Here is a 22,674-nt window from a genome sequence, read left to right as displayed (position 1 = left end):
TTATTTTCATGATAACATCAGTTGCAGGCATTAAGCAAAGTGTTGTATTGCTGTAATTGCAACTTTTCCCCCTTTTTCTTGTTGTAAGCATTAAATACTTAAAAAAAAAAAAAAAAAAAAAGAAAAGAAAGAAAAAAAAATACATGCTAACAGTTCACCAGAACAAAAACACTAAATCGGAGTAAACCTGTATGGTAGTGGGGTAAAATTTTTAGATTGTTCAGCATCCCTTTTAATAAGAAATAATGCAAATTGCAGGAGGTGTTCATAGCAAAGATAGCTTTTCCTATGGTGATTAATATGAAATGAGGCCTTTGAACTCAACCCTTTTCATATTTTCTGCTTTAACTTTTTTCCTTAGTAATATTTAAATATCAGTTTTGCTTTACCTTCTGTCTAAAAAGAGTTTTTGATACTGATGAGCCCAGTGACACCAAATTTGCTGTAGAGTTTCACAGCTGTGTGTGAAGTTTCTAGCTAATTCAGTTTTTACTCTGGGGAAAATAGGAGCCCAAAGAAATAAACACTGCGAAAGCTGGAAAAATCTATAAGACACAGGAGTATTTAAGGCATTCTAGCAAACCAATGCAGCAAATTTAAGTACAGCTTTAAGGTCACTGAAAAATTGAAAGATGCAGGAAATAATGAAGCTCTTCTGGTCCCTAATCAGTTTCTCTTCTTCTTTTCGTATATGTTATACAGAGCATCTCTGCAGCTGGTTAATAAACAACCTGTCTTAACAGAATTTTTCCCCTTAGTTCTGTTTTCAGTTCATATATTTTTGACATGATATAAAGAAAATATTTGAACTGTACACTAAGCTAAATTTTTGATTGACTAGCTTTACAACATAATAGTAAAAGATGTTATGTTTTTCCTCCAAGTTTGTGCATTTGCTAGTGGCATGGCAATGTGGTGACTCAGTGGGAACTGGGACCAGCAGCATTATTTACACTGATGATGGCATGTGGCTTTGCTGGTAAATGTCAAATCGTGTGAATTTGGCAGGCTATATAATGTTCTCTCAGCAGAATGCAGTCTGCTTTCTTAGGAAGGAATAGAAAGAATAAAAAACACTATGGTAGTGTTTAATAGGAAAATATTATTAAATTACCACACAAACAGTTTTCATGTTACAGCTAAACAGTATGTGCCAGACACTTTGTTGTTTTAAGCCTTCCAGTTTATGCATGAGTTTTTGAGTTAACAGAGATCTCCTAAATTTGGAAAGCTATGCTTTTCACTGAGTTGCATCATATAGCATGTCACCAGTCTTCCTATATATTAACTTAGCTGTATCTTGTTGAAGGCTTAGTGATGCTGTCATGGAAAGTTCTAATCTTAGTCTGGCAAAGTTAATGCTGAGTCATAAAGATGTCTATTTACCATTCCTTTTTTTTTATTCTATTATAGTAACATCTCTTCATTATATGCTTGATTGTTCTAATAAACAATTGATCTGTATAACTTTAAAACTTCTTTGATTGTGGTATCCTTTTCAGTTTTTTTTATGCAGGGAGATTAAGCATCTAAAATGGTGATCAGGCATACAGGGGGCTTAATTACTAAATTTCCCGGAATGGACATGTACAGAACTGACTCATTGCTTCCAAGCTGTTTGCTGTGAATCTTAGGTGGGAGAAATACCTACTGTATTTTATCTGAATGGCCAATGTGACTATTAGGTGCAACCTCCCACAAAACTTGCCTTAGAGTCTGGGCATTCACTGAAATGAGAGAGTCAAACAGAAGTGCACAGGATGCAACATCCATAACAGAATGAGACCCAACCACTTGGCCTAGAATGTCCAGTAGTCTGGCAGGTAAGTGCTTCTCTTGAGATGTTGGAAATCTATGTTCATATCCCTGTTACAGTCAGGACAGATTTGAAAATAGGTCATTTATCTCCAAACCTAGCTTTCCTTTCTGGTCACTGGGTTATAGTAGGAAAGGACAGGAGTCTTTTTCTGAGTGTGGCTTTTCCTAGGGTGTCTTTAGCTTCAGGGAAGGGCTCAGAGCTGAGAATGATGGGTAGAGTTGGATGTCTGACTAATGTAAAGAAATGTAATCTAGGCTCCAATCCTACTAAGGGCATTTCTAAGCAGCTTTGTCAGCCAGTTGCTGGATGCTGAAGCATCAGCTCTGTGCTGCTCCTTAGACATTGCATACTCATCTTAAGACTGGTCCCAGATGGTGACATTCTGACTTGTAAATTCTGCTGTGGACTTACCCCAGATGAAGTAGAAGATACTGCTTTGAATATGGTACTTACTACCTCTGTCCCAGAGAAATACCACTTCAGTGAAATTCTGTATTGTCTACTAAGGATCTAGAAAATGCATCAGCCTGCAGTTTATTACACTCTATTACAGTAAACAAATGGTGCAAAAGCAGCCCTGAGACCTTCCATAATGTTGTTCTTAATGTCTATAGCAGGATGAGGTAGATGCAGAGCTTCTGAGCTGTTCGTATATCCAACACCAATGTGGAACTATTCTCCAAATAGTGCTGAGGCTTATTAGAAGAATAAATCATACTGCCAGTACATGGCCCTAATTTTAATGTGTACCTGGTTATCAACATGTGGTGATAGCTGTGTTCCCTAGTGGCTGGAGACCTATAAAGAGGATTTAGGTGCTGACTACTACTGATTCTCAGCTAATAGGACTTACTTATTTTGGAGTTAAATCCCAACAGGATATATCCATCATACAAACTGTGAAGCAATTTCAAATTCAAGAGAAAGATTTAAAATTGCTATGTAGAGTACTAACAGGCTATAGGGGGTTGTTTCAGTTGTATGAAGAGAGAAGTAACGTTGTACAGTGCTGTACAAGCAAAAGAATTCCTCACAACTTGCAATATTTTCAGTATTTATGTTCTTAGGCACAGTTATAAGGGTAATGTCACTCGATGCCCTGGTAATCACTTTCATCATTCCTGCATTCTCCCCAGGACTTGTCAGGCGATTTTTAAATAGTGCTCTTGTTTGTTTTTGCAGATTCTAGATGGGACTTATCATAGGAAATATGTACTGTATTTGTTACCAGCTCTCTTTGTTCTGTAACAAGATGACTAAGTTTCTCAGTTCAGTATTGCATATCACCGTGCTGATGATCACATTCTGATGAATCTCGGCTCAGCTGCTGCACAGTGTTTCAGTTCATGCTAAATTTGCAGTCTGACTTCACTGAAGTGAAAAATTAGCTTGCTTGTCAAAAACTGGTAATACACACAAAACAATCCAGTACCTTATTTTTTGGCTCAAGTCAAGGCTTATGTAGGCTTAGAGAAAGTTTCAGAATTTCCATGTTACATTGAACAGCTGTTTGTAGCATGCAAACCATGTTAAATCATTTTAGTGGGGTAATAAACAGCAGTATCCATCGAATTTAGCTTTCAATGGAAAAGCAAATGATTTGTGAGTTGATTTTGAGGTAGATTGGTGGTTGGGGTTTTTTGGTGTACACATTCTATCATAGAAGCCAGCTATGAAAGTCACTGCACAAACCTGCCATAATATTGAACAATAGATTAGATAGATTTATTTTGAAGTACAGTAACAACGTCCTTCGTTGTGCTATCCATGGTCAATTGCGTGTGATTCCACTTGGTCAGGAACATTAATTACCACATTCTATGCGTACCTGCAAGCAGGTTGGCGTAGTTATCTTATCTTCAAGTCCAATAAAATGGACTTCCTGTTCTGGATTAGAACAAGGGCATTTTACCTCAGGAATCTTCACATAGGAAGAACTCCTACTGAATGAATCTTTGCCCATTTCAATTAAACTTCTTAAAAAAAAAAAAAAAAGCAACCCTGCAAAATAACATGTAATGCTTAAAATTAAAGCGAGATCTCGATCCTTTGTAATACAGTAAATATTTTGGCCGTTGCATACTGCATGCTTTTTTTTGATCATTATATAAGTTTCATCTTCAAGTAAATTGAACTTGGAAAGCCATTAGCTGACTCTCAGAACAACAGGGGACATAGTTACTGTCCATAGAAAAGATATTTTAGATTATTTTATTCTAAATGTAGTGTCTTTTTAGTTGATTTAATACCAAATTAGCTGGATGTCTATTATCACCCATGTAATTTAGAATATATGGCTAACGTTATTATTACTGGTGGTGGTGGTGGTGGTGGGAAATAGGCAAACAAAAAGCAAACCCCAGAACTGAAACAATTCTAAGCTAAAGTTCTAGGAATTACTCGTCAGTTCTGTGACATTCTTTTGCATTGGTATCTCAGTTAGAAGGCTACATCTTGGCAAAGATCTGATGTGTTCTCCTCTGAGCTATAAAGTGTATGATTATACTTCTTTTTGCATACTGCAGTGAGATTTTTGCTTATTTCTTTATTTTTGATACATAGATCCTCCAAATAATTTGGATGTTGTAGTATCCATAATATAGCACGTGCTCAAACCTGGTGAGATCTCAGCCCTGTGCACACAGAGAACCAGGTCTCTAAGAGAGTGAGGCTGAAATCCCAAATCCAAAATGATGAAACCCAGCCAGATACAGTGCAGTGGAAGAGGTCTTTAGTTTGCCTCTCTCTGGGCTTCAGATGTCTAAATTTGAAGTTTTGGAACTGCTATGTGCAACTAATCTGCCTTATCCATTTTCAACAGATAGGGAAACAGAGATGTGTCTTATACTTACTAATTGGAGTGCTCCTCCAGGAGATGGGAGATCTGAACAGATGCAGTCCCTACTCTGCCAGACAGAATTTGAACTGTCTGTCCGATCCCATGTCCTCCCACTGTCAAAGAAGTACACTAAAGCATAGGCTGGAGCTCTCTAAACCTCCCATACTGAGTCTACTTTCTTACTTTGTAAGGATTAATGAAATATTTATTAGGAAAGAAAGAAAGGGTGAGGATCCTTGTCTTCTGACAAAGCCTGGAGTCCTCATTGCCCTGCGACTGGTCAGTTCCTTGGTTTTAATGATACCGTGAGTGACTTGTCTGCCTCCCGTCTGTTGTGCCTTTCAGTGGTGTGTCTCTAAATCAAAGTGGCAGCGGTACATGTTTGATGTCTCATGCAGACTGAAACTTAACTGCTTCATTGTCCCTCATCTCAGCTGTTAAAATCAAATAGGAAAGCGTTTTTTGACATTGACCTATCCCAGACAGCCATAAAGCTTTTTCCACTGAAGATGTGCTACAGTTACAACACGATATATATTCTTAGGTTATTATTATCTGAGCTCTTGAGAACTTTGGCTATGCATGGGCGGGAATTGTGCACTCAGATCACTCAGAATTTTGAAACTGTTGTACATAGCGTTTCTGCTAATTAAAGTTCAGTATCCTTTTGGAATAGAATATAGCAAAGCAATATTGTATTTACTGCAGCCTGTGCTTTGCTAGTGGCTGTGAAGTGCAAAGTTGGTTGGACCAAATCAGAATGATAGGTTACTTCAAAGGAAGGGTATGGTGCCATTTTTTTTTAAAAGCAGTAAGTTGACCTGTTTATGGAAAGGCAATCTTTGTCAAGCATATTAAGACTTGTATCCTGTGGATCACTGCATTGTATGATAGCATCTAGATTCCTGTTTTACATTTCTAGCTTTAATTTTTTTCCCAAAATCTCACCAAAACATCTCCAGAAAAATCAGTTCATTTCTGAATTCAGAGTTAGGATGTAAAAAATGTAGACTCAGTGTATATCCTGAGAAACCCTGTCTGGAGTAGAACAACAGCTCTCTGTTGGCTAAGGATAAATGAGTGGTTTCCTGACTTGCACTTGAGAAGGAATCTTTACTTGGATAATCCCTTCACTACTTGGGTTGCATTTAATTTGGCTTCTATTTCATTCTCATATTTTATTTCCTGTTCTTATGTCTCTAACTATAAGCTAAATTTTTTTTCAGAGATAGCAAATGCTTTAAACATAAATGTATCCTTTTGCTGCTCAGATTGTTATTATTGTAATATTCTTTTACTAGGGATATGCATAATAATTGAAATGTTTGTGGAATTTTTCCTTAATAAAGGAATACTACTAGGGTTTGGACTATGGTTTGCAATGTAGTGCTTAGTCTGACTTCCACTGATGTCAATAGAATTTGATCCTTTAAGGTTCAGCTGTAGGACCTCGTTTAACATTTTCATTAGTGACTTTGGCACAAGGTAGTAGTAGGCTGATGAAATCTACGGAGTTGTGAGATAGCATCAGTACAGAGGAGGAATAGATTATGATGCAGGAAGAAATGGATGCTTTTTAGGACATGTAATTTGGGAGAGTATAGGGTTATATCCTTTCAAGCAGTAACAAGAATTTTTGCTAGAAATGTTTCAGCTGGGGAAACCAAAATAGGAGAGATGCCTCCTCAAAGAAGGATGAGTGGTTGTCATGATGTGGTCTTGAATAAGGCAAGTGCAACAGAAGTGTGTATATGAGAGATGGTGATGGGCAATGTGCTGGTGAGACTGCATTTAGAATTGATGTGCATTTTGGTCACCTTTGACAGCACAGAGCTGACTGCTCACAACTCGCTGCAGGAGCAATACAGCTCTTCTGCTGGAAAAGAAAGTGGTGAGGAAGGTTGCCCTGCCTTGTTTTGCTGGTGCACTCTGATTCTGCAGAACCCTCTGGAGACAAGAGGAGCTGGAGCTTGTTCCCCTTAAAAGGGGCTTCTGGAGTGCATGTAGGGCAGGGGGGAGATTACTGAGGGGAGCTGAGAGCTTGTGCAGTAGGGAAGAGTCCCAGGCATCGTGTCTTAAGTAGGATGAGGGGGTACTCCTACAAGAGGTGAAAAGTTTATTTCAGCCTAAGAAACTGATGAAAGTTTCTGGACTGAAGAACGAACAAACAATCTTTATTGTACCTATTCTGTCCCAAAAGCAATTTTTAACCTGTTCGACTTGCTGTAGTTTATATTGCTGCATTCTTGTACACCTTGCTTTAGAGGTTGAGCTGGCTGCTTGATACAAACTAGAAGGAGGATGAGGTGGTTGTCCTTAAGGTTCTGACTGAGTTAATAGTCATATACCCTGTTCATTAGAGACGAATTTAAGCTAGAGTAGCAGAGGAAGTTTGATAGAATCATCTTAGGTAATGGAGAGGTATCTTGTGACACAAAGCTAGAAGACCTAGGCTTGTGTTGCTGAGCAAATCAGAAGTGCAAAGAGGGAAAAATTGAAGCATCTTAACAAATAAGGTGAGGAAGAAAAACATTTCTGAAAAAATGTGTACAACTCCTTCCTCTCCCCCCCCCCCACCAAAGTGTAATGAATATAATGAGCTTAGAGTACATTTAAACTGGAGATAAGAGCGTTTCTGAGTATTTAAGGAATGAAATTCTGGAACAGCTTTTAAAAAGATGAACTTGATAAGTTTGTGAAAGTCATTTTTTAAATATTTACTTGAGGTGACAGGACTAAGCATTGACTCAGGAGATTTTCTGTCTCCAGTATTTAAGCTGCTCCCAGTACTACTATTGGGATTATTACTGCCTTATAAACTGCAATAGCCATGGCTGAAGTCTTTGCCTTTACATGTGTGATACTATGTATCTCTCCACTGAACATGCTTGTTTCAGTACACTTCAAGGATGAGGTTTAATTGAAGAATGTAAGTTCAAACTATTACAATGACATCAAACAAGAATAATTTATGGAAAATCAGTCCTCACTGCTGTCAGACTGTTTGTCTCTGGAGCAAGTTAGAAATATCTTTTCTAATTTCCATGCTCTGAGCACCTGGAAGGTGGTTTCTAGAGAATTAACAAGAAATACACTCTTACTTTTTGGCCTTATTTTGCAATGCTGCGCTGTGACAGCTTACATTATCTATATGAACTCCGTGTGTACTTTGTGACACTTAATTTGGAAAATGAATTGAAAGTGAATTTCTCCCTAAAATTTAGGTTCCCAAACTGGTGGGATTTTAGGATACCACTGTAAAAAAAGCAATGCAAAACTCAGTGGATTTTTAAGCAGTTATGCATTCTGACCATTTGCAATGGCGTAGATAACTTCAGAATAGAACACTGTAACAGGACATGATTAGTGTACTAAAAAGCTACTGCTCTTACATGGTCACTTAGAGGACAGCTGCAGTCGGAGGAAGAGAGGTGAGTATATGCATATGTACTGGTGGAAAGAAAAACCCAGGAAAGAAACAGAGATGACTAGGATGTGAAGGGGAGCCTGATTGTGTCCTGTCTTACTTACCAGTGACTGTTGTTGATGATGCACAGTAGGGAAGGATGCTGAACCGGCTGTTGAAAACAGGTGACAGTATAAGTGGGCATGAGAATTAAACTGTGCATCTGAATCACACTTTATTCTCTATTCTACTCTGGGACCACTGTTTTATGGTAGTACTTACTGAAGATGTGGTATTTCTGTTGGCAAAATCTTCTCCAGCAGCACCATCTAAGCCACTGGTTCCAGTGCAGGTCTACTTCACAACCCCTGTACAAGCACGTGGGCTGGAGTAATGGCAACAGACACTCTCTGCTTGATTTCATACTGTGCCAAAGTTAAATGAGTAGTGGCATGCTGAAGAACTTCAGTGCTAACTCCTATGTAGCATGGAACTGTTATTCTGGCTAGTGAACTTCAGTGACTTGCATGTATTTAAGCTTTACAAATGTTCAGGTGACATGGAGTATTCAGTCAGAGATTGCCAGGCCTCTAGAAAATGCATCCCTGTAGTGATTGTATGTTATATTATCAATTTCTTTGACTTGATCCTGCTTTGTCATTCCTGGGTTGTTGGCAGCTCTGATGTGAACGTATGCAAATTGCATGCCTGTGTGTACTCCTGCACTCCCTGAAAAGCAATTCAGATTTCTCTATCAAACAGAACAATTAAAATTTCTTTCAGAAAATATCACTGTTCTTTGGTGTTTATGCAGTAATTTCAGTCATCTGCTGCTTCAGATTGCAGATGAATAAAAATAAATAAAAGGGATTGACACTCTTTTATGCAAGAGGGAAAACTGTGAAATCTAGGAGAGATTCTGTAATGCATGAACTATGAGCTGGCAAATATATCAACCATGAGCTGGCATATATATGTGACTGTTTAGGACAAATTCAGGCCAGCAGTATTGCCAGTGTTTGATTTGCACTGCAATTAACTGGATTTGGGGCCAGCATCCTGACCATGATAGGAATACTGGAGATGTCAAGTGCTTTTTCTTCTTCCTCCTTCCTCCTTCCTCCTTCCTCCTTCCTCCTTCCTCCTTCCTCCTTCCTCCTTCCTCCTTCCTCCTTCCTCCTTCCTCCTTCCTCCTTCCTCCTTCCTTCTTCCTTCTTCCTTCTTCCTTCTTCCTTCTTTTTTTTTTCTTTTTGAATCTTTTTTCAGTTGTATTTTTTTCAGCTCCCATTTCCCTGTTCCCTTGAACAAAACAGCTAACCACAACTGATTCAGCAGGCAGGCATGGTTGTCACTCTTCTCAGTATTCAAGGCACTAATACCTGATTATTCTCAGTTTAGGACCCTGGAGTGTAGATGGACAGCAGACTGCTCTGACTGATGGCTGGTGAGGGTTCCTGTTGGCTGAGGGCGGCAAGAGAGATTACTGCCCACTTTTTTCCTCTTCCTGTCTTCCTAGTGTTGTGAGCTTTGCCAGGGTCTTAGATGGAGGCAAAGGAGTGGAGCCAAAGGCACAGAAGCTGTAGGTGGTGCAGGGCAGTGCTTGGAAATAGTATCATCGGAGAGGTGCAAACTCTGTTAAATTTGATGCATAATAAGGGATGGTTTGGCCCTGCCGACGTTTAGACCTATAGTGCTGCTGTCGAAACTAGGTACACTGTGTGCCATTAAATTCATGTCTCTTGAAAAGCAGTGAGACTTAGCTCAAAATATATTCACAGATTATATCTGAAAGGTTCAGGACAGAAGGTTCAAGAGCATGAAGGTTCTTCAGGCACCCTTCCAGGAGGAGTTCTAGGATACGTTTAGGCTTAGCTGCAGAGAAGGACAGAGCCTGAGTCCCACTCCCAAAGTCAGTAAAATATTAAAATCTGCTTGGCTTTCCTATCTCTACATGCTTATCTGTATTTCAGTTCTTCATCCAGCCTAATAAGTAGTATTTGGCTTAAGTATATTTTTTTCAGAAAGACATCCAGACTTGCCTGAAGATATCAGGGAGAATGGAGAATTCACCACTTTCCCGAGTTAATAAATGGAAAGGAGTAGTTGATGAAACAGTGATTCATTCATTGGCTCAATTGTAGCTAGTGAATTTATTGCCAGTGGTTGATATGAAAAAGGATTTTTCTATATTTCTGAAAGAGCAACAATATGGTAACTTGGTTTGGCAAATATTTGCATTTTAATAGCATCTACTGTACAAAACAGAATAGAGTCCTTAATACTGTAGTATTAAAATACAAAAAATAACTACAGTTACTTTGTCAGAGATCTAAAGCAGAAATCATGGCTGGTAAATTGGGTCTGGACTGTTTTGTGTCATCAGAGAAGGAGGAAAACACACCAGAGAATCTTGTTTGAGAATGGGCATGAAAAAAAACTGACACAAGAATCCTTAGTCTCATGGTATTAAGTTTATATAGATAACACATCACACGGAGTATGATGCATTCAGATGCATTCACCTTGGTATTACAGCCACAGGTAATAGAATTCTTTTTTATCACTTTATTAAATCTATTTTCATGAGCATGTAATATCTTTGAGCTCCTGGATCAAGCTGTTGTTGATATCTGTGAGTATTACTCTGATAGCTGTTGGCTATAAGGTTTCCGTTGCTTCTGTTTAAGCATTTATAGTTTGGGTTTTTTTTTCCAACTTTGCAGCATTTATAGTGGTTCTTTATTATTTATTTATTTATTTATTTATTTATTTGCAATTTTGCAGAGTACAGATGCCAATTCAAACGTGAGGAAAAGAACGAATGCCACAGTACAGTCTGAAGCTGATGGTGGAAACCGAATTGATACAAGACACAGTTCTGTTCAGCCTCCCTCTGTATCTCAGGGGTCTTCTGACATTACACCCCACTCCCTTTCTGCATCAAGTCCAAACCCTTTCACACGCATCAGTGCATCAGAGACGTTATCTTCAGCAAGAGCTACCCCTCCAGCTCCTCCTTCTACCCCAATTTTAACTGGATTTGTATCCCAGCATGCCACAGCTGGATCCCCCTCCATTCAGCGCTTGCTTGGATCCAGACTGGAACAGATTCAGACCACCACACCTAACACGTTAGGAGCATCTGCAAAGCCATCTGCTATCACACCGCCTGCTCCCCCTGCCTCCCACTCTGGCACTAGTAAGATAGACAAATATGCACGCATTCTATTTCCTGTTACGTTTGGAGCATTTAACATGGTCTACTGGGTGGTGTATCTATCCAAGGACACCATGGAAAAATCAGAAAGTCTAATGTAGTTTTGCTGCTATGTAGTAGTTTCTAAATTATACTCACATTTGATGCAGAGTTTCTTCTTTTGAAACTGTTTAAAGAGGTCAATAATTCTTATTTATAAAAGCTGTGTGCTACTTTCCTATTGTAAAGGCTGGAGTTATTGGGGATAATTAGTTAACTCCTACCAGAGTAATGGGTAACAGAATTGTCTTCCTCCCTTCAGCTAGCAGCGAACCATCACTCTCTACAGACAGACTACTCTGGCTACACAGAACTTGCCTTTGGGAGGAGCATGCACAGGAAACAAATCAAAGGCAGAGGTGCACAGCTGTGCAGTGGAACACACCTTGACTGCTAGGAATGTGCACGATGATTATTACAAATCGCTGAGGCACCCAGCGTTGCTGTCTGGACACCGCATTGCATTCTCTGAGTGCAAGGCCTGTGCCCTAAATACTTTGACAGTATTTGCTGGGAAGGGATTTTCGCTGCTAGATGGAAATTGGCAGGATGGGGGAGTGGAACGAGCAGTACAAGAAAGTAGAGTCCAGCCTGGGAGAATGTGACTCCAGCAAAGTTATGCAAAGGAGAGCTCCATATATTTTTACTGACCATTATTTTTCATTGCAGCCTAGGAAATTCTCACTCCAAAATAAGGAGTGAACCTTGCAAAATCTGATATCTGATGCAACTCTTGAAACTGGAGCTTTTTGTTTGGTAAAATCCTAAGTGTGATTCTTCTTTTGACCTTGCTGAGCAGCTTGAGTGGATTTACTCCTAAGGTACATCTCTTATGGGAGGGGGACCAGGCCCACATTATTCAACCTTTTGCTTGAATTTTTTGTTCTTCCATTTTTGGATGGTTTGTTTTTTTTTTTTCCTTCATATTTTTTAGTCATACTTCTCTAGTTTTCTTCAGACACCTACTTTTCTCCCCTCTTTTATATAATGTTTGAATCATGTTAAATTTTGCAAGTTTTACAGGTGGCTTCAAAATTAAGTAAAACAGATTTCCCTGCTCTTTGAGCAGTATGGTTATGGCACATCTTTGAGTGAAGGAAAGATACTCTCTTGTGAAGGAGTTATAAGACATAAATAGAAAAGAATGTTCCTAGATAGAGCAGGGGCTTACATGAGGCATATTTATGATCTGTTGCTTTCTTTTAGGCTATTGCATAGATGGGGGCTTTTCTAAATGGCTCAACTTGCATTATGCAAACAGACAATTACCTGTCTGTATTAAAAAAGTGAACAGTTTAAACCCACTAGAAATCTTGATCTTTTCACCAGAATGGGTGGAAGATATGCTGGCAATAAATCTAAAAATGTTTGCACAGATGTGTCTGGCTAGCAAATGGCTGACATTTCTGTGCAGGTGATAATTAAAAATCAAAGGCCAAATTCTCAGCTGTGATCTGGTTGTGCCTCTAAAGGGTCTGGAAGCAACTGAATTCCGTTAGACAGAATAATCTATAGTTTGAATATATTGGTGTTTCAGATTTACGTGTTGGTCACAGTTAAAGATTTGTGCTGGGGGGTAGGTAAGGTGAGTGTTGTGTGATTGATTCTGTGCCCAAGTAATGATCAAATTATCGAGAGTGGTGGAGACCGCAAGGAGACGGGGTAATTGAGGATGTGCATAGGACTGCTGTAGACCATGCTGGGACAAGCATAGTCCCAGCATTCTGGGTGTAAAAAGACCCCAGAATGTTAAAACTGGAACTGCATTCTCTGTGCCTCTTTGGGTCTATCCAAACCCTGTAGGTATTTCACAGCTGAGAATCTGACCTTCTAAATTAAAGGAGCTGGGAGTCTACAAGAAATGTGTAATGAAGCATGTAGTGTCTCAAATGACTTTATTATGATCTAGTGGGTTGTTCTTTGTTGTTCTTTTGTTTTTGTTTTTTTTTACTTCACTGGCATTGTCAGGATACGATGTATGGTCCTTTACTCTTTGCCTCTTACATTTAGCAGAAGCCTGAAATTACCACACTCCTTAAAGTCGTGATACCTGCCATAGCACAGAACTGCAAACGCCGCACCCATGCAAGTTGTTTGTCTGCATTAATTTGCATCTTCGGATGTGTCTCTAGGAGTTGTAACTGTAGCCATATTTATTGTATGGCTTTCTGTGTATTGGGAAACTAGTGTTTCCTCCAGAAGCTCCTGAAATTATTCTTTCTTTTCTTCCCTCTCTGATGAAAAACAAGGATGTTGCGTCTTGGGTAGAACTTCAAATGATTCACCAGAAACAGCTGTCTCTTCCTTTTCATCCCCTTACTGCTTGTATAATCAGCTTTTTCAGTGCATTGTTCAGCAGGATCAACACTGGTTCAGGCTGTTTGGCCAAGATTGATCTGAATGCACTGCTTGGATTCATTTGTGGTTCCTATTTTGTTTTAGAGACTTACAAGGAGGGACAAACGGTTGCAAAAATTAATAAAATCACAAATATTTATTTCTATGCTTCCATTTTGGAAGAATTTTTTAATGGCATATATGGAATATGTGTGTTTTTAATCTGTCATTATATTTCTAAAGTTCCTTCCAACATTTGCATGCTTGCATTCAAAATGAGATATTAAAAAAATCTCATTATGAGTCTAGGACTAATTTATTGTACTGTGCTACTTTTTTGTGTTACAGTATATGAAGAAATTACCATAACTAGCTTTCCAAAGTACATAAGGGCAATGTAAATAGGAGATTATTGTTAACTGTGGTTTTTCATTATAATTAATCTCCTTGTAGAGTGATCAGGGACAGTAAATAGCCTGCAGTATAATCAGTAATACTGGCAGGCTCTGAATACTATGTAATTCAGAAGCATAAACAAAAGCAGGAGTAGGCTAAATATAGTGGGCCAAGTGTTCAACACAGGTAACCAGAATTCTAGTGGAGAATGCTGCAGGTGTCATCTCAGTAACCAGGGATGATTTTGAGTGAGATGAACTTTACAGGGACTATTTTTTTTTCTCTGTTGGTTTTGTTGAACAATCTTTTTTTGATGATACCATAGTGATTCAAAACTAACCAATCATTCCAGACAATTATCTTTTTAAAACAGGAGAGGAAACTGGATAAAAGAAAACCTTACTAGGAAATACAGACAAATTTCCACTAACTGCTGTTTCCTCGGAGACATTGTTACTAGTAGCAAAACTCCTACTGTTTCCAGTGTTGCAGCCCCAACCACTAATGCAGTCGTTTGAGAAAACTGGTTGAAAACTCAGTCCAAGAAGATTGCCTTCACAGTAATTGTAGTGTATTTTCTAGTCAACTATGAGCAGAGTCAAATTTCTATCAGCCCATTAGTTTTCACTGATATTTTTAAAATAATTAAGTTGAGCAAAGAGGCCGTCTAAGACCCCCAGCCCTCTGCGGTGACTTGAGTTGGCCAAACAGAAGTGGAGTCTGTTTCTCCACCTATAAAATGGGCTGGTCTCCGTTGTACGGGTATCAGTAGTGCATTTCTGAGGTGCTCTGGATTCCTTCTCCCGAATGTTTTTTCAGGAAAAAAAGTACATTTTGTAAACTGTTGTTAAGTTTTCTTTGATTCCGCATTACCCTGAAATCAGGCAAGTAGGCCATATGATAACTAAAGGAAATGGCAAATAATTTAACAAGGAATGTGAGCAGAGCTTTTCTGTTCACAGGAACTAAACGTTACTGCTTACAAAGAGTTCTAGCATAGCCTTCAGTATCTCATCATTTTCAAGTGATGAAAACTGCAGAAATATGTGGCAATGAGTTTGTTTCAGGTCAGCGGGTGGGGGAATTAGGGGGAATGGGAAGTACTTCTCCTAAAAGATCTTTGCTCACTTATACACTAACAAGCAGAAAGGAATGTGACACAAAGTTGGAGCAAACTATATGAATAAAACTTCTTACTTAGTGAAAAACAAAAGGGTAGTGACCTTAAGTGTGTAGTTACAAAAAAAAAAAAAAAAATGCTAAGAGAGAAAATCTAGATAAGAAAAAACTAATTAAGTAGCAATAGAATGTTTCTTTCTGAAACATATTTTTTATTTTTTTCAAGATTGATATTTCTTTTACTGTGTGATTCCACGGTAAGTTATTTCTGTTTATACTCGTGCAAGGACCTATACTGAAATCCAGTGAAATCAATATGGTTCTTTTTGTTGACTCCCATGCACTTTAGGCAGGTTAACTGAAAGGAAAATCAGGCCTACTGGTTCTCCCTGCAGGAAAAGTACACCATTTTGGAACAGTGTGGTAAGAATTAATATGTACAGTCTTCATTTGTAGGTCTCTGCTAAGAATCAGGGTGAAGATTATTTGGAGAATATGAATGTGGTGTGCAGTTTCAGTGCATTCTATATAAATCAGACTCTGAAAGTTATTTCTTGTCGTGTTCCAAGTAAATGTTAGTAGTGTGAGGTACAGAGCACTCTTTAAAAACAACAAAAAAACAAATAAAATCTCTCTTTAGTAATACTATTTACTGTGTTCTCAGCTTGAGGGAATGAAGAATGCAGTTATTGTAAAATTGGTAGAATGTGTAAAACTTTGTTTTCACATGAATTAAAAATGTAGTAGGTATTCTATTCAGAATTGGTTAGTTTTGCATTATAGTACATAACTTAGTGCATCTAAAGATATCTCTTGGACTTTTGTATCCTTTTTATATTATTCCGCTTGAAAGAGCTTCAAAGCAAAGCAATTAGTATCTGCTGCAGCTCACAACAATTTTTGATTGAAATTGTATTTTCTTGAGAGAGAAACCAAAAGCTGTATGGCTTCTTTAAAGTAAAATATTTTTAAAAGGCATAGAGACTCCCTTTTTGTAAATGTAACAGTAGAAAAAACATCCAAACTCCAGTCAATTATTGAATAATCCTCTAATAATAGTATAATTTTTAGTGGTTAAAATATTAATTTGATCATAGCCTGGATACATACGTACGTATGTATATTAAAACGTTCCAAGAAAATGAATTCTCTGAATATCAAGGGAGGCAGGCTCAAGATGCACTTACAAGCACTGCTGTTTAGAAAGAGTACCTTGAAGCACTATTTGAGGTAGGTGTTTATTATTATCTTGATAGCTCCATTCTTAGCAAGAAAACGAACGTGAGTTAAAAATATTGTACTAATAAACTAACCCTCAACTAGTACAGAGATCTAGGTTATTTCTTGCTGTTGGTCTCACTGTTGTTGATCTACTTCAATGTGTCCTGTGTGTTTTAGTGAATGTTGTATCCATGTTGAAGCAAATGCTGTGAATTGCCATAGCATTCTGCAGATGATCTGGTGGAATAAAGAAGCATTTAATAAATAATTGTTATTATTTATGAATATGTTTTCCTCCTTGGAAAAAGCTTAACTGGAGATCTGTAAAAGAAGGAATTGACTATCTGAAACACTCAGCTGGACTTCCGAGCTCAGTGCATTGCAAAATTAAATTGTGTACTGCTTTGTCTTGCCTTCTCATCTTGTGCTGGTGGCTCCTCTTAATGGTAAGTGAACATGCACAAATATGGAGGACTGAGAAATCAGAACATGTACTAGTATTTCTTTAGAGTGTTTTCAAAATATGAGATAGTTTGATTGAACCTCATTATTACACAGTAACATTGTAGTCTTTTTAGTGCTGCAGGCTTTAAAGTCTCTCATTCTGTGGGTTTACCATGTTCTCAAGTGAATCATAACATACTTCAAAGAAATAATTTTATATTTATATGCATTTCTTTATTTTTATATTGACTTGTGGCAACATCCTCTGGTAGCAGACAAATGGTTGAGATCTGAGGCATGTCAGATACCTTCATAAAAGCATTCTGGTTATCATTTTGTTACATAGGGTATGCATGCCTTTCACATGTTCTAGGTGCTACAATGCTGGTAGCATGGACATAGTGGAAAATGGGTCCACTTGTGCAAAGTCCTAGTCTCGGGTAGTTGAGCCATTATGAATAGCAAGAATCAGCATAACTGTTCGAGCAGGTTTCTGGATTGGAGCTGGCTTATATCCTGCCTCCTTGAAGCAGTCTGTAGCAGACCGTGTAGACAGACTTACAGCTTTTTAGGACCATAATTACTCTGAGAGATCCGTACTGGTGCTGAATGTAATGCTCTCACCCTCTTCCTTGCTTTCTCTTTTGTGTGTGGGGAAGTATTTGTGTGGTTATGGTGAGCTGCCTGGAATAACTTGTCTAGCTAAAAAGCAAGTCTGTCTTTTTTCTTTTGGCTGGGTTAGTATTCAGCTGGATCAGTTCTCTGATCTGGCTTACTGTGCAGCTAGTGATGGTACAGAGGAGGTGGTGAGGGGGCTGGGATTACTGTTCTGGGCTGGATTAAAGTTCCTGTGGACACCCTTTGTACTCTATGCTGCCTCCACTAGCATTAAAACAGTGGCTCTCACAGGCTTTCTCAAACCTCAGGTGTCCTCTGTAGTAATTTTTCCCCACAAAGGTGATTTTCTGAATTACATTAATGGCAAAGCAAATAATGGACAAAAAACAGAAGCAGGCCAGAATTTATGACAGAGCTTAGAATCACAGAATCAGTAAGGTTGGAAGGGACCTCTGGAGATCTAGTCCAACCTCCCCGCTGAGCAGGGTCACCTAGAGCATGTTAGACAGCTTAAGTCAATCAAGTTATTTGGAGATGGAGAAAAGGAAGAGGAGGGGAAAACATGAGTAAGGATGAAAAATTTAGTTTCTTGCTTCCAAGCAGTTATTTTAAGATATGTTCTATTAGAGGTACTAGAACAGCATCTGGCAGGAAACAGCATAGAAATAATATTTTTAATTATTATAAATATATTGAGAAAGTAATAAAGAAAATAAGTTGCTAATGCACTCTTAGAAACATTTATGTTCCATTAAACTTGTTTTCATTGAAGAGGGTATTTTTGTATCAGCCAGGAAGAATTAAGAGACAGAATAGATAAGGGAAAAAATTTGTTTTATTCAGTATTACTATTTTCCTCTGTTTTAAAGCATTTCTTAGCCAAAGATGTAAACAGTGTCATTTTTAAGCTTTCTGGGACTCCATATGTTTCATTTTCAGTAATGAAGCACAGTGGAATTTTTATCACTTAACTTGGTTTCTGTTTAAGAGACTGAATACAGAACTTCTATCACTTAACTTGGTTTCTGTTTAAGAGACTGAATACAGGGATTCCTGCCTCCAATTTAACTCAGTTAAGTAGGAGAAGGGTTTAAAAAAATCATTTCAGTAACAGAGACAGTTTTGGGAAATATCACACCTTCCTACTAAATCTGAAGACTTCATTCTTGTGTTTGAGTGCTCTTTACTGCTGAGCGCTTCTGATAATCTAATCAGTGCGATATAGAACAGCTTGTGGGCTGTGGCTACATTTTAAGCAGATGTTTTTGAAAATGGAAATCCACAAGTGGCTGAACCTTGGCACTTGCACAGTGTGGTCAGTGTGCTGAGCTGAAAGCAGATTCTATAAAAGGAAAAGATGAGTTTTTAACCAACTATATGGCTGCATGAGTGCTGTCAGCGTTGCTGAGGTGGGAGAAGGTAGGAATCCATGGTCAGGGACAGAGGGGAAGGAGCAGAGTGAGACTGCCTCTTTCAGAGATGCTGCAGAGCTTACACTGGCTTAAGCCACTTAGGAAAATGCACCTTAAACTCCTTTCCAAGTAGGTAGCTTACGCACGGCAGCATGTAGCTGCTACAATGTGAAATTCAACACCCACTGCAAATCCCATCTGAGGATCAGCACAGTTAATCTGCCCTAAGGTTTCTGATGCTGTGACTAGAGAACTAGAAGGATTGAGCTGGCTTAGTTATTGCCAGCTGGGGTACATCCGTGATGTAATGCATCCAAACTGTACTGTGGTGCATCAGGGCCCTCAGAATACTAGTGGTGGGATAAGAAATGCTCTGGAGTCCCGGAGTCCAAAATAGGACAGACTGAAGCTGAAGAAAACTATTCGTTTGGGTCAGCACTGCTGATACCCACTGTAACAGCACTGAGTATCTCAAAGGAGGCATGTGCAAGGAGAAGACAAGACAGCAATGTACCTTGATCCACATCTGCTGGATGTTGTGATGTGAGCCATGGTAGGAGGAGCAAGTATATGTATAGTAATTAAACAGAATCTGCTTAGTGCTGCTGCTTGGTATATATCTGCAGACTCTGTGGTGATTTTCCTGATCCTGCTGTGGGAAAATGTGTCCAGCCATACAGACTGCACTTAGAGGACATGCCAGCAGTTCACGGGCTTTCCTAGGTGCAGAATTTTTTGTTGGTATAGCTTTTCTTTACAACTTCTCCTATACCTAAAACATAGTAAAAGGGATTTTCTCTTTGACTCTTATTTCTCTATTCTGTTGTGTATTTGTGAGGAAAACATCAAGATGACATTTTCTTCCTGCTTTCATTAAACAAAGAGGTTTCCTCACATGTATACATGGAAATCACAAGTTCTGCTGCAAATTTTGGGAAGGTAGAAACTTCCCAGAGTGCTTTCAAGAGAGTTTCAAAGATGATTCTATTAAAAAGACAGTTTTTATTTTCACATAAAATGTCACATTTGGAGGGTATTTAGTTGCTAATTTTTAAATGTACTGTAGTTTATCAAAGTATTTTTTCTATGCTGAAAATGTGAATTTTATTTTTATCCATTTCACTTAAGAAGGTGAGACACTGTGAATATCCTTTTTTTTTGTTTTGTATCTTGATCTGAAAGCTGCTTAGTATCAGCATGGTGGGAAAGGTCCTTAGCCTTGTGATATTCAGTGGCTGTTCCACAAATATATCGATTTTATTTTTCTCTTTGGAGAATGTAAAGAGCATATGTAAACAGAAGACGAGCAAATTTTGTAGAGATCTGGAAAGATTATTTCTCACTTTCTCTCTAGAGATAATATACATAACTATATTGCAATTGGATAATAGAAAATATGTGAATAAAGGAAAAGTCCTTCTCTGTCTGATCTACATGCTGTCAGTTGTTCTTATTAATAAGTTAGTTAACATGTTGCCTATCCACTTAAAAGTTTTTCCCTCTGCTGTATTCTAGGGGAAGTGCAGGAGGCAATGTATTCACAGTCTAGGCGAAAACCTTCCCTTCAGCTCATCAGTCCAGTCAGGAGCACACGCAGTCAGTTCCCCGTGTTTCCCTGCCTTGCTGAGTCAGGAATGTGGTCAAATACATCTAAATTTAGTCCTGGTAAGGGACAGCCCGGGAAGGTATCCCTGTTCTAGAAAAGAACAGCTGAACCTGGGGACCAGTGAGCATTTTACTGAGGTAAGACATGAGAGCTGAATTAGGCTGAAGAGCTGCTCATGAGCTGTTCAAAAAACCCTAAGTGCACCATCTTCAAAACCACGCTCCAGCATAGCCTGCTCCTTTTGCACTGCTTTGGTGCGCCCTGGCCGGTCCCTCGCCTTGCGCCTTGCCTTAGGGTTGGTGCGGCGCGGGTGCCGCGGCTCGACGCCCCCGCCAGACCTCAGCTGTGGGCTCTGCTTCCCCCATGCAGAGCCCCGCGCAGGGCGTCCCAGGGCCTTCTGGCCATCACGGAAGTGATGGCTCTGCAGTAACCTGTGTGCGTTTAAAGGTTTAGCTTTCAATAAAGGTAGTGACATAAAGCACTTTAGATGTTTGAAGTACAAGTCAGTTGTAGAGTGGACGCAGGATTTTCTGGCTTCTTTTGGTTTTTAGTCTGCTGGATTATCTAGCCAATTTTACTGAATTGGCAGTGAGCCACTCTATCCCTCTCCCTGCTGATAAACTGTGTGAAATACTGATTAGAAATGAAGATACTTCTTCGGCACCTTAAGATTTTCACTGTGGCAGTATCAGTAATCACTCTCCTAGGCTTGCACCTGTAAAAATAAAACAGTACTGTGAATGATAGGTGCGGGTATTATTGGCCCGCACATGCTTTGTGCTACTGTGGCAATTGATATACCTGATATACCTGAAAAAATGTTTCATCACTAGCAAATATATGAACAGCAAAAGTGTATTAAAAACTTGGTTGAAAGCACAGTATTTGCTTGATGGTAATAAATAAAAGAGCTATATAGTAGTTTCCCAGGTATATGATATAATTCCTATGTTGTTCCCCACTTTTATGCACTTCCCTTGCACTTTACCAGTGACTTGCATCTCCTACTAGTTCTGATATTCCTAATTGCTGAGGTGCTTCTGTGAGCTGTTAAAATAAATTCACCTAACAAATAACGTGGAACCTCCACTCTCTCCCATTCTCAAATCAGAGTGGTCAGAGAGGCAGCCTGAGAGACACATTTTGAATTAGCCACTGGCATAGAAATAAGTAATAGCTGTACCAAGCTAGGAGGGTGATTTCTACTTGATGTACAGCAGCTGTTTGTAGCTGTGTAATTTTTAAGTGGAAAAAAGTAAAAACCTAATATTTACTGATATTTTAATGAGCTGTGAGCTTTTCTTTTCCTGTGAAGCCCTGTTCATTGCAACCAAAGCATTTAGATTTAAGCTTAGACCATTGTAAGAAACACTCCCAGTGAAAAATATGAAGCATTTTGAAGTAGTTTTGTTATTTATAAAAGCTGTGGCATGCAGAAAATATGCACTAATACAGCATAGTAGAAGTGCTTCTTTAACACTCTTTCTGGAAAGACCTAAATCCCCAACTTTTCTTTCAAGAATTTACTAATTCTGCAATATGTCACTGTCCTAGATGCATGTTGCAAGAGTCTCTGTGCCATGCCAAATTCTGACATATATCCCATTGTATTAACTCATGCATGAGGAAAAACTGGAAGGAAATCAAAGCAAGGGAAGCCTTGGAGTTGAATTCTTTTACACGATTCTTCGTGCACAGTTTTGTTGGAATGGAACAATATGGCTGGAAGATTGGAAGGATCAGAGGTTAACTAAGTTTTTTGAACACATGTTCAATGCTGGTCACTTGGTTGTACTAAAAAACTTAAAGGGTGGTTTGATAGCTGTCAAGTTGTTTTGCTATTGTGCAGCTTAATTGTTACCTTCCTGTATTATGAACATCTCTGTATTTGGAAAATAAAACCATCTTGCAAGAAAGATTGTGCAAAAATTGTTCCTATTATACTCCAGTGTATATTGCTGATGTTAAATAAAATACAGTTGTGAGAGTTCTTAAACACTTTGTCTTCCTAATTGTGGCCTGAAGCGGGGAAGAAGAAGAACTATCGTAAACTTTGATGTGAATCCTCCTGCAGTTAATGGTAGCGCATTAGTTTTAGAATGTTAATGTTAGCGAAGTGTTTAAATCAACCTGATGCTGTATATGAACAGATAAAGGAATGGGTTTCATCAGCAATCCGACGAATGATAATATCTGGTATA

At 38.7% G+C, this 22,674-nt stretch overlaps 1 protein-coding gene across 1 annotated transcript in view; it reads left to right on the top strand.

Annotated features, from left to right (window-relative positions):
- Positions 1-22,469, top strand: part of GABRA4 (gamma-aminobutyric acid type A receptor subunit alpha4) — a 52,457-nt gene extending 29,988 nt beyond the window's left edge. Inside the window, exon 9 of the mRNA XM_062575513.1 lies at positions 10,849-22,469. Coding sequence (XP_062431497.1) covers positions 10,849-11,382 — 534 coding nt within the window. The 3' untranslated portion in view covers positions 11,383-22,469. The remainder of the gene's footprint in view (positions 1-10,848) is intronic.
- The last annotated feature ends 205 nt before the right edge of the window (positions 22,470-22,674 follow it).

The sequence above is a fragment of the Rhea pennata genome, chromosome 4, assembly GCF_028389875.1.
Source record: "Rhea pennata isolate bPtePen1 chromosome 4, bPtePen1.pri, whole genome shotgun sequence".
Taxonomy (NCBI): domain Eukaryota; kingdom Metazoa; phylum Chordata; class Aves; order Rheiformes; family Rheidae; genus Rhea; species Rhea pennata.
Note: the sequence above shows the minus strand (reverse complement) of the source record. Positions and strands in the feature narration are given on the sequence as shown.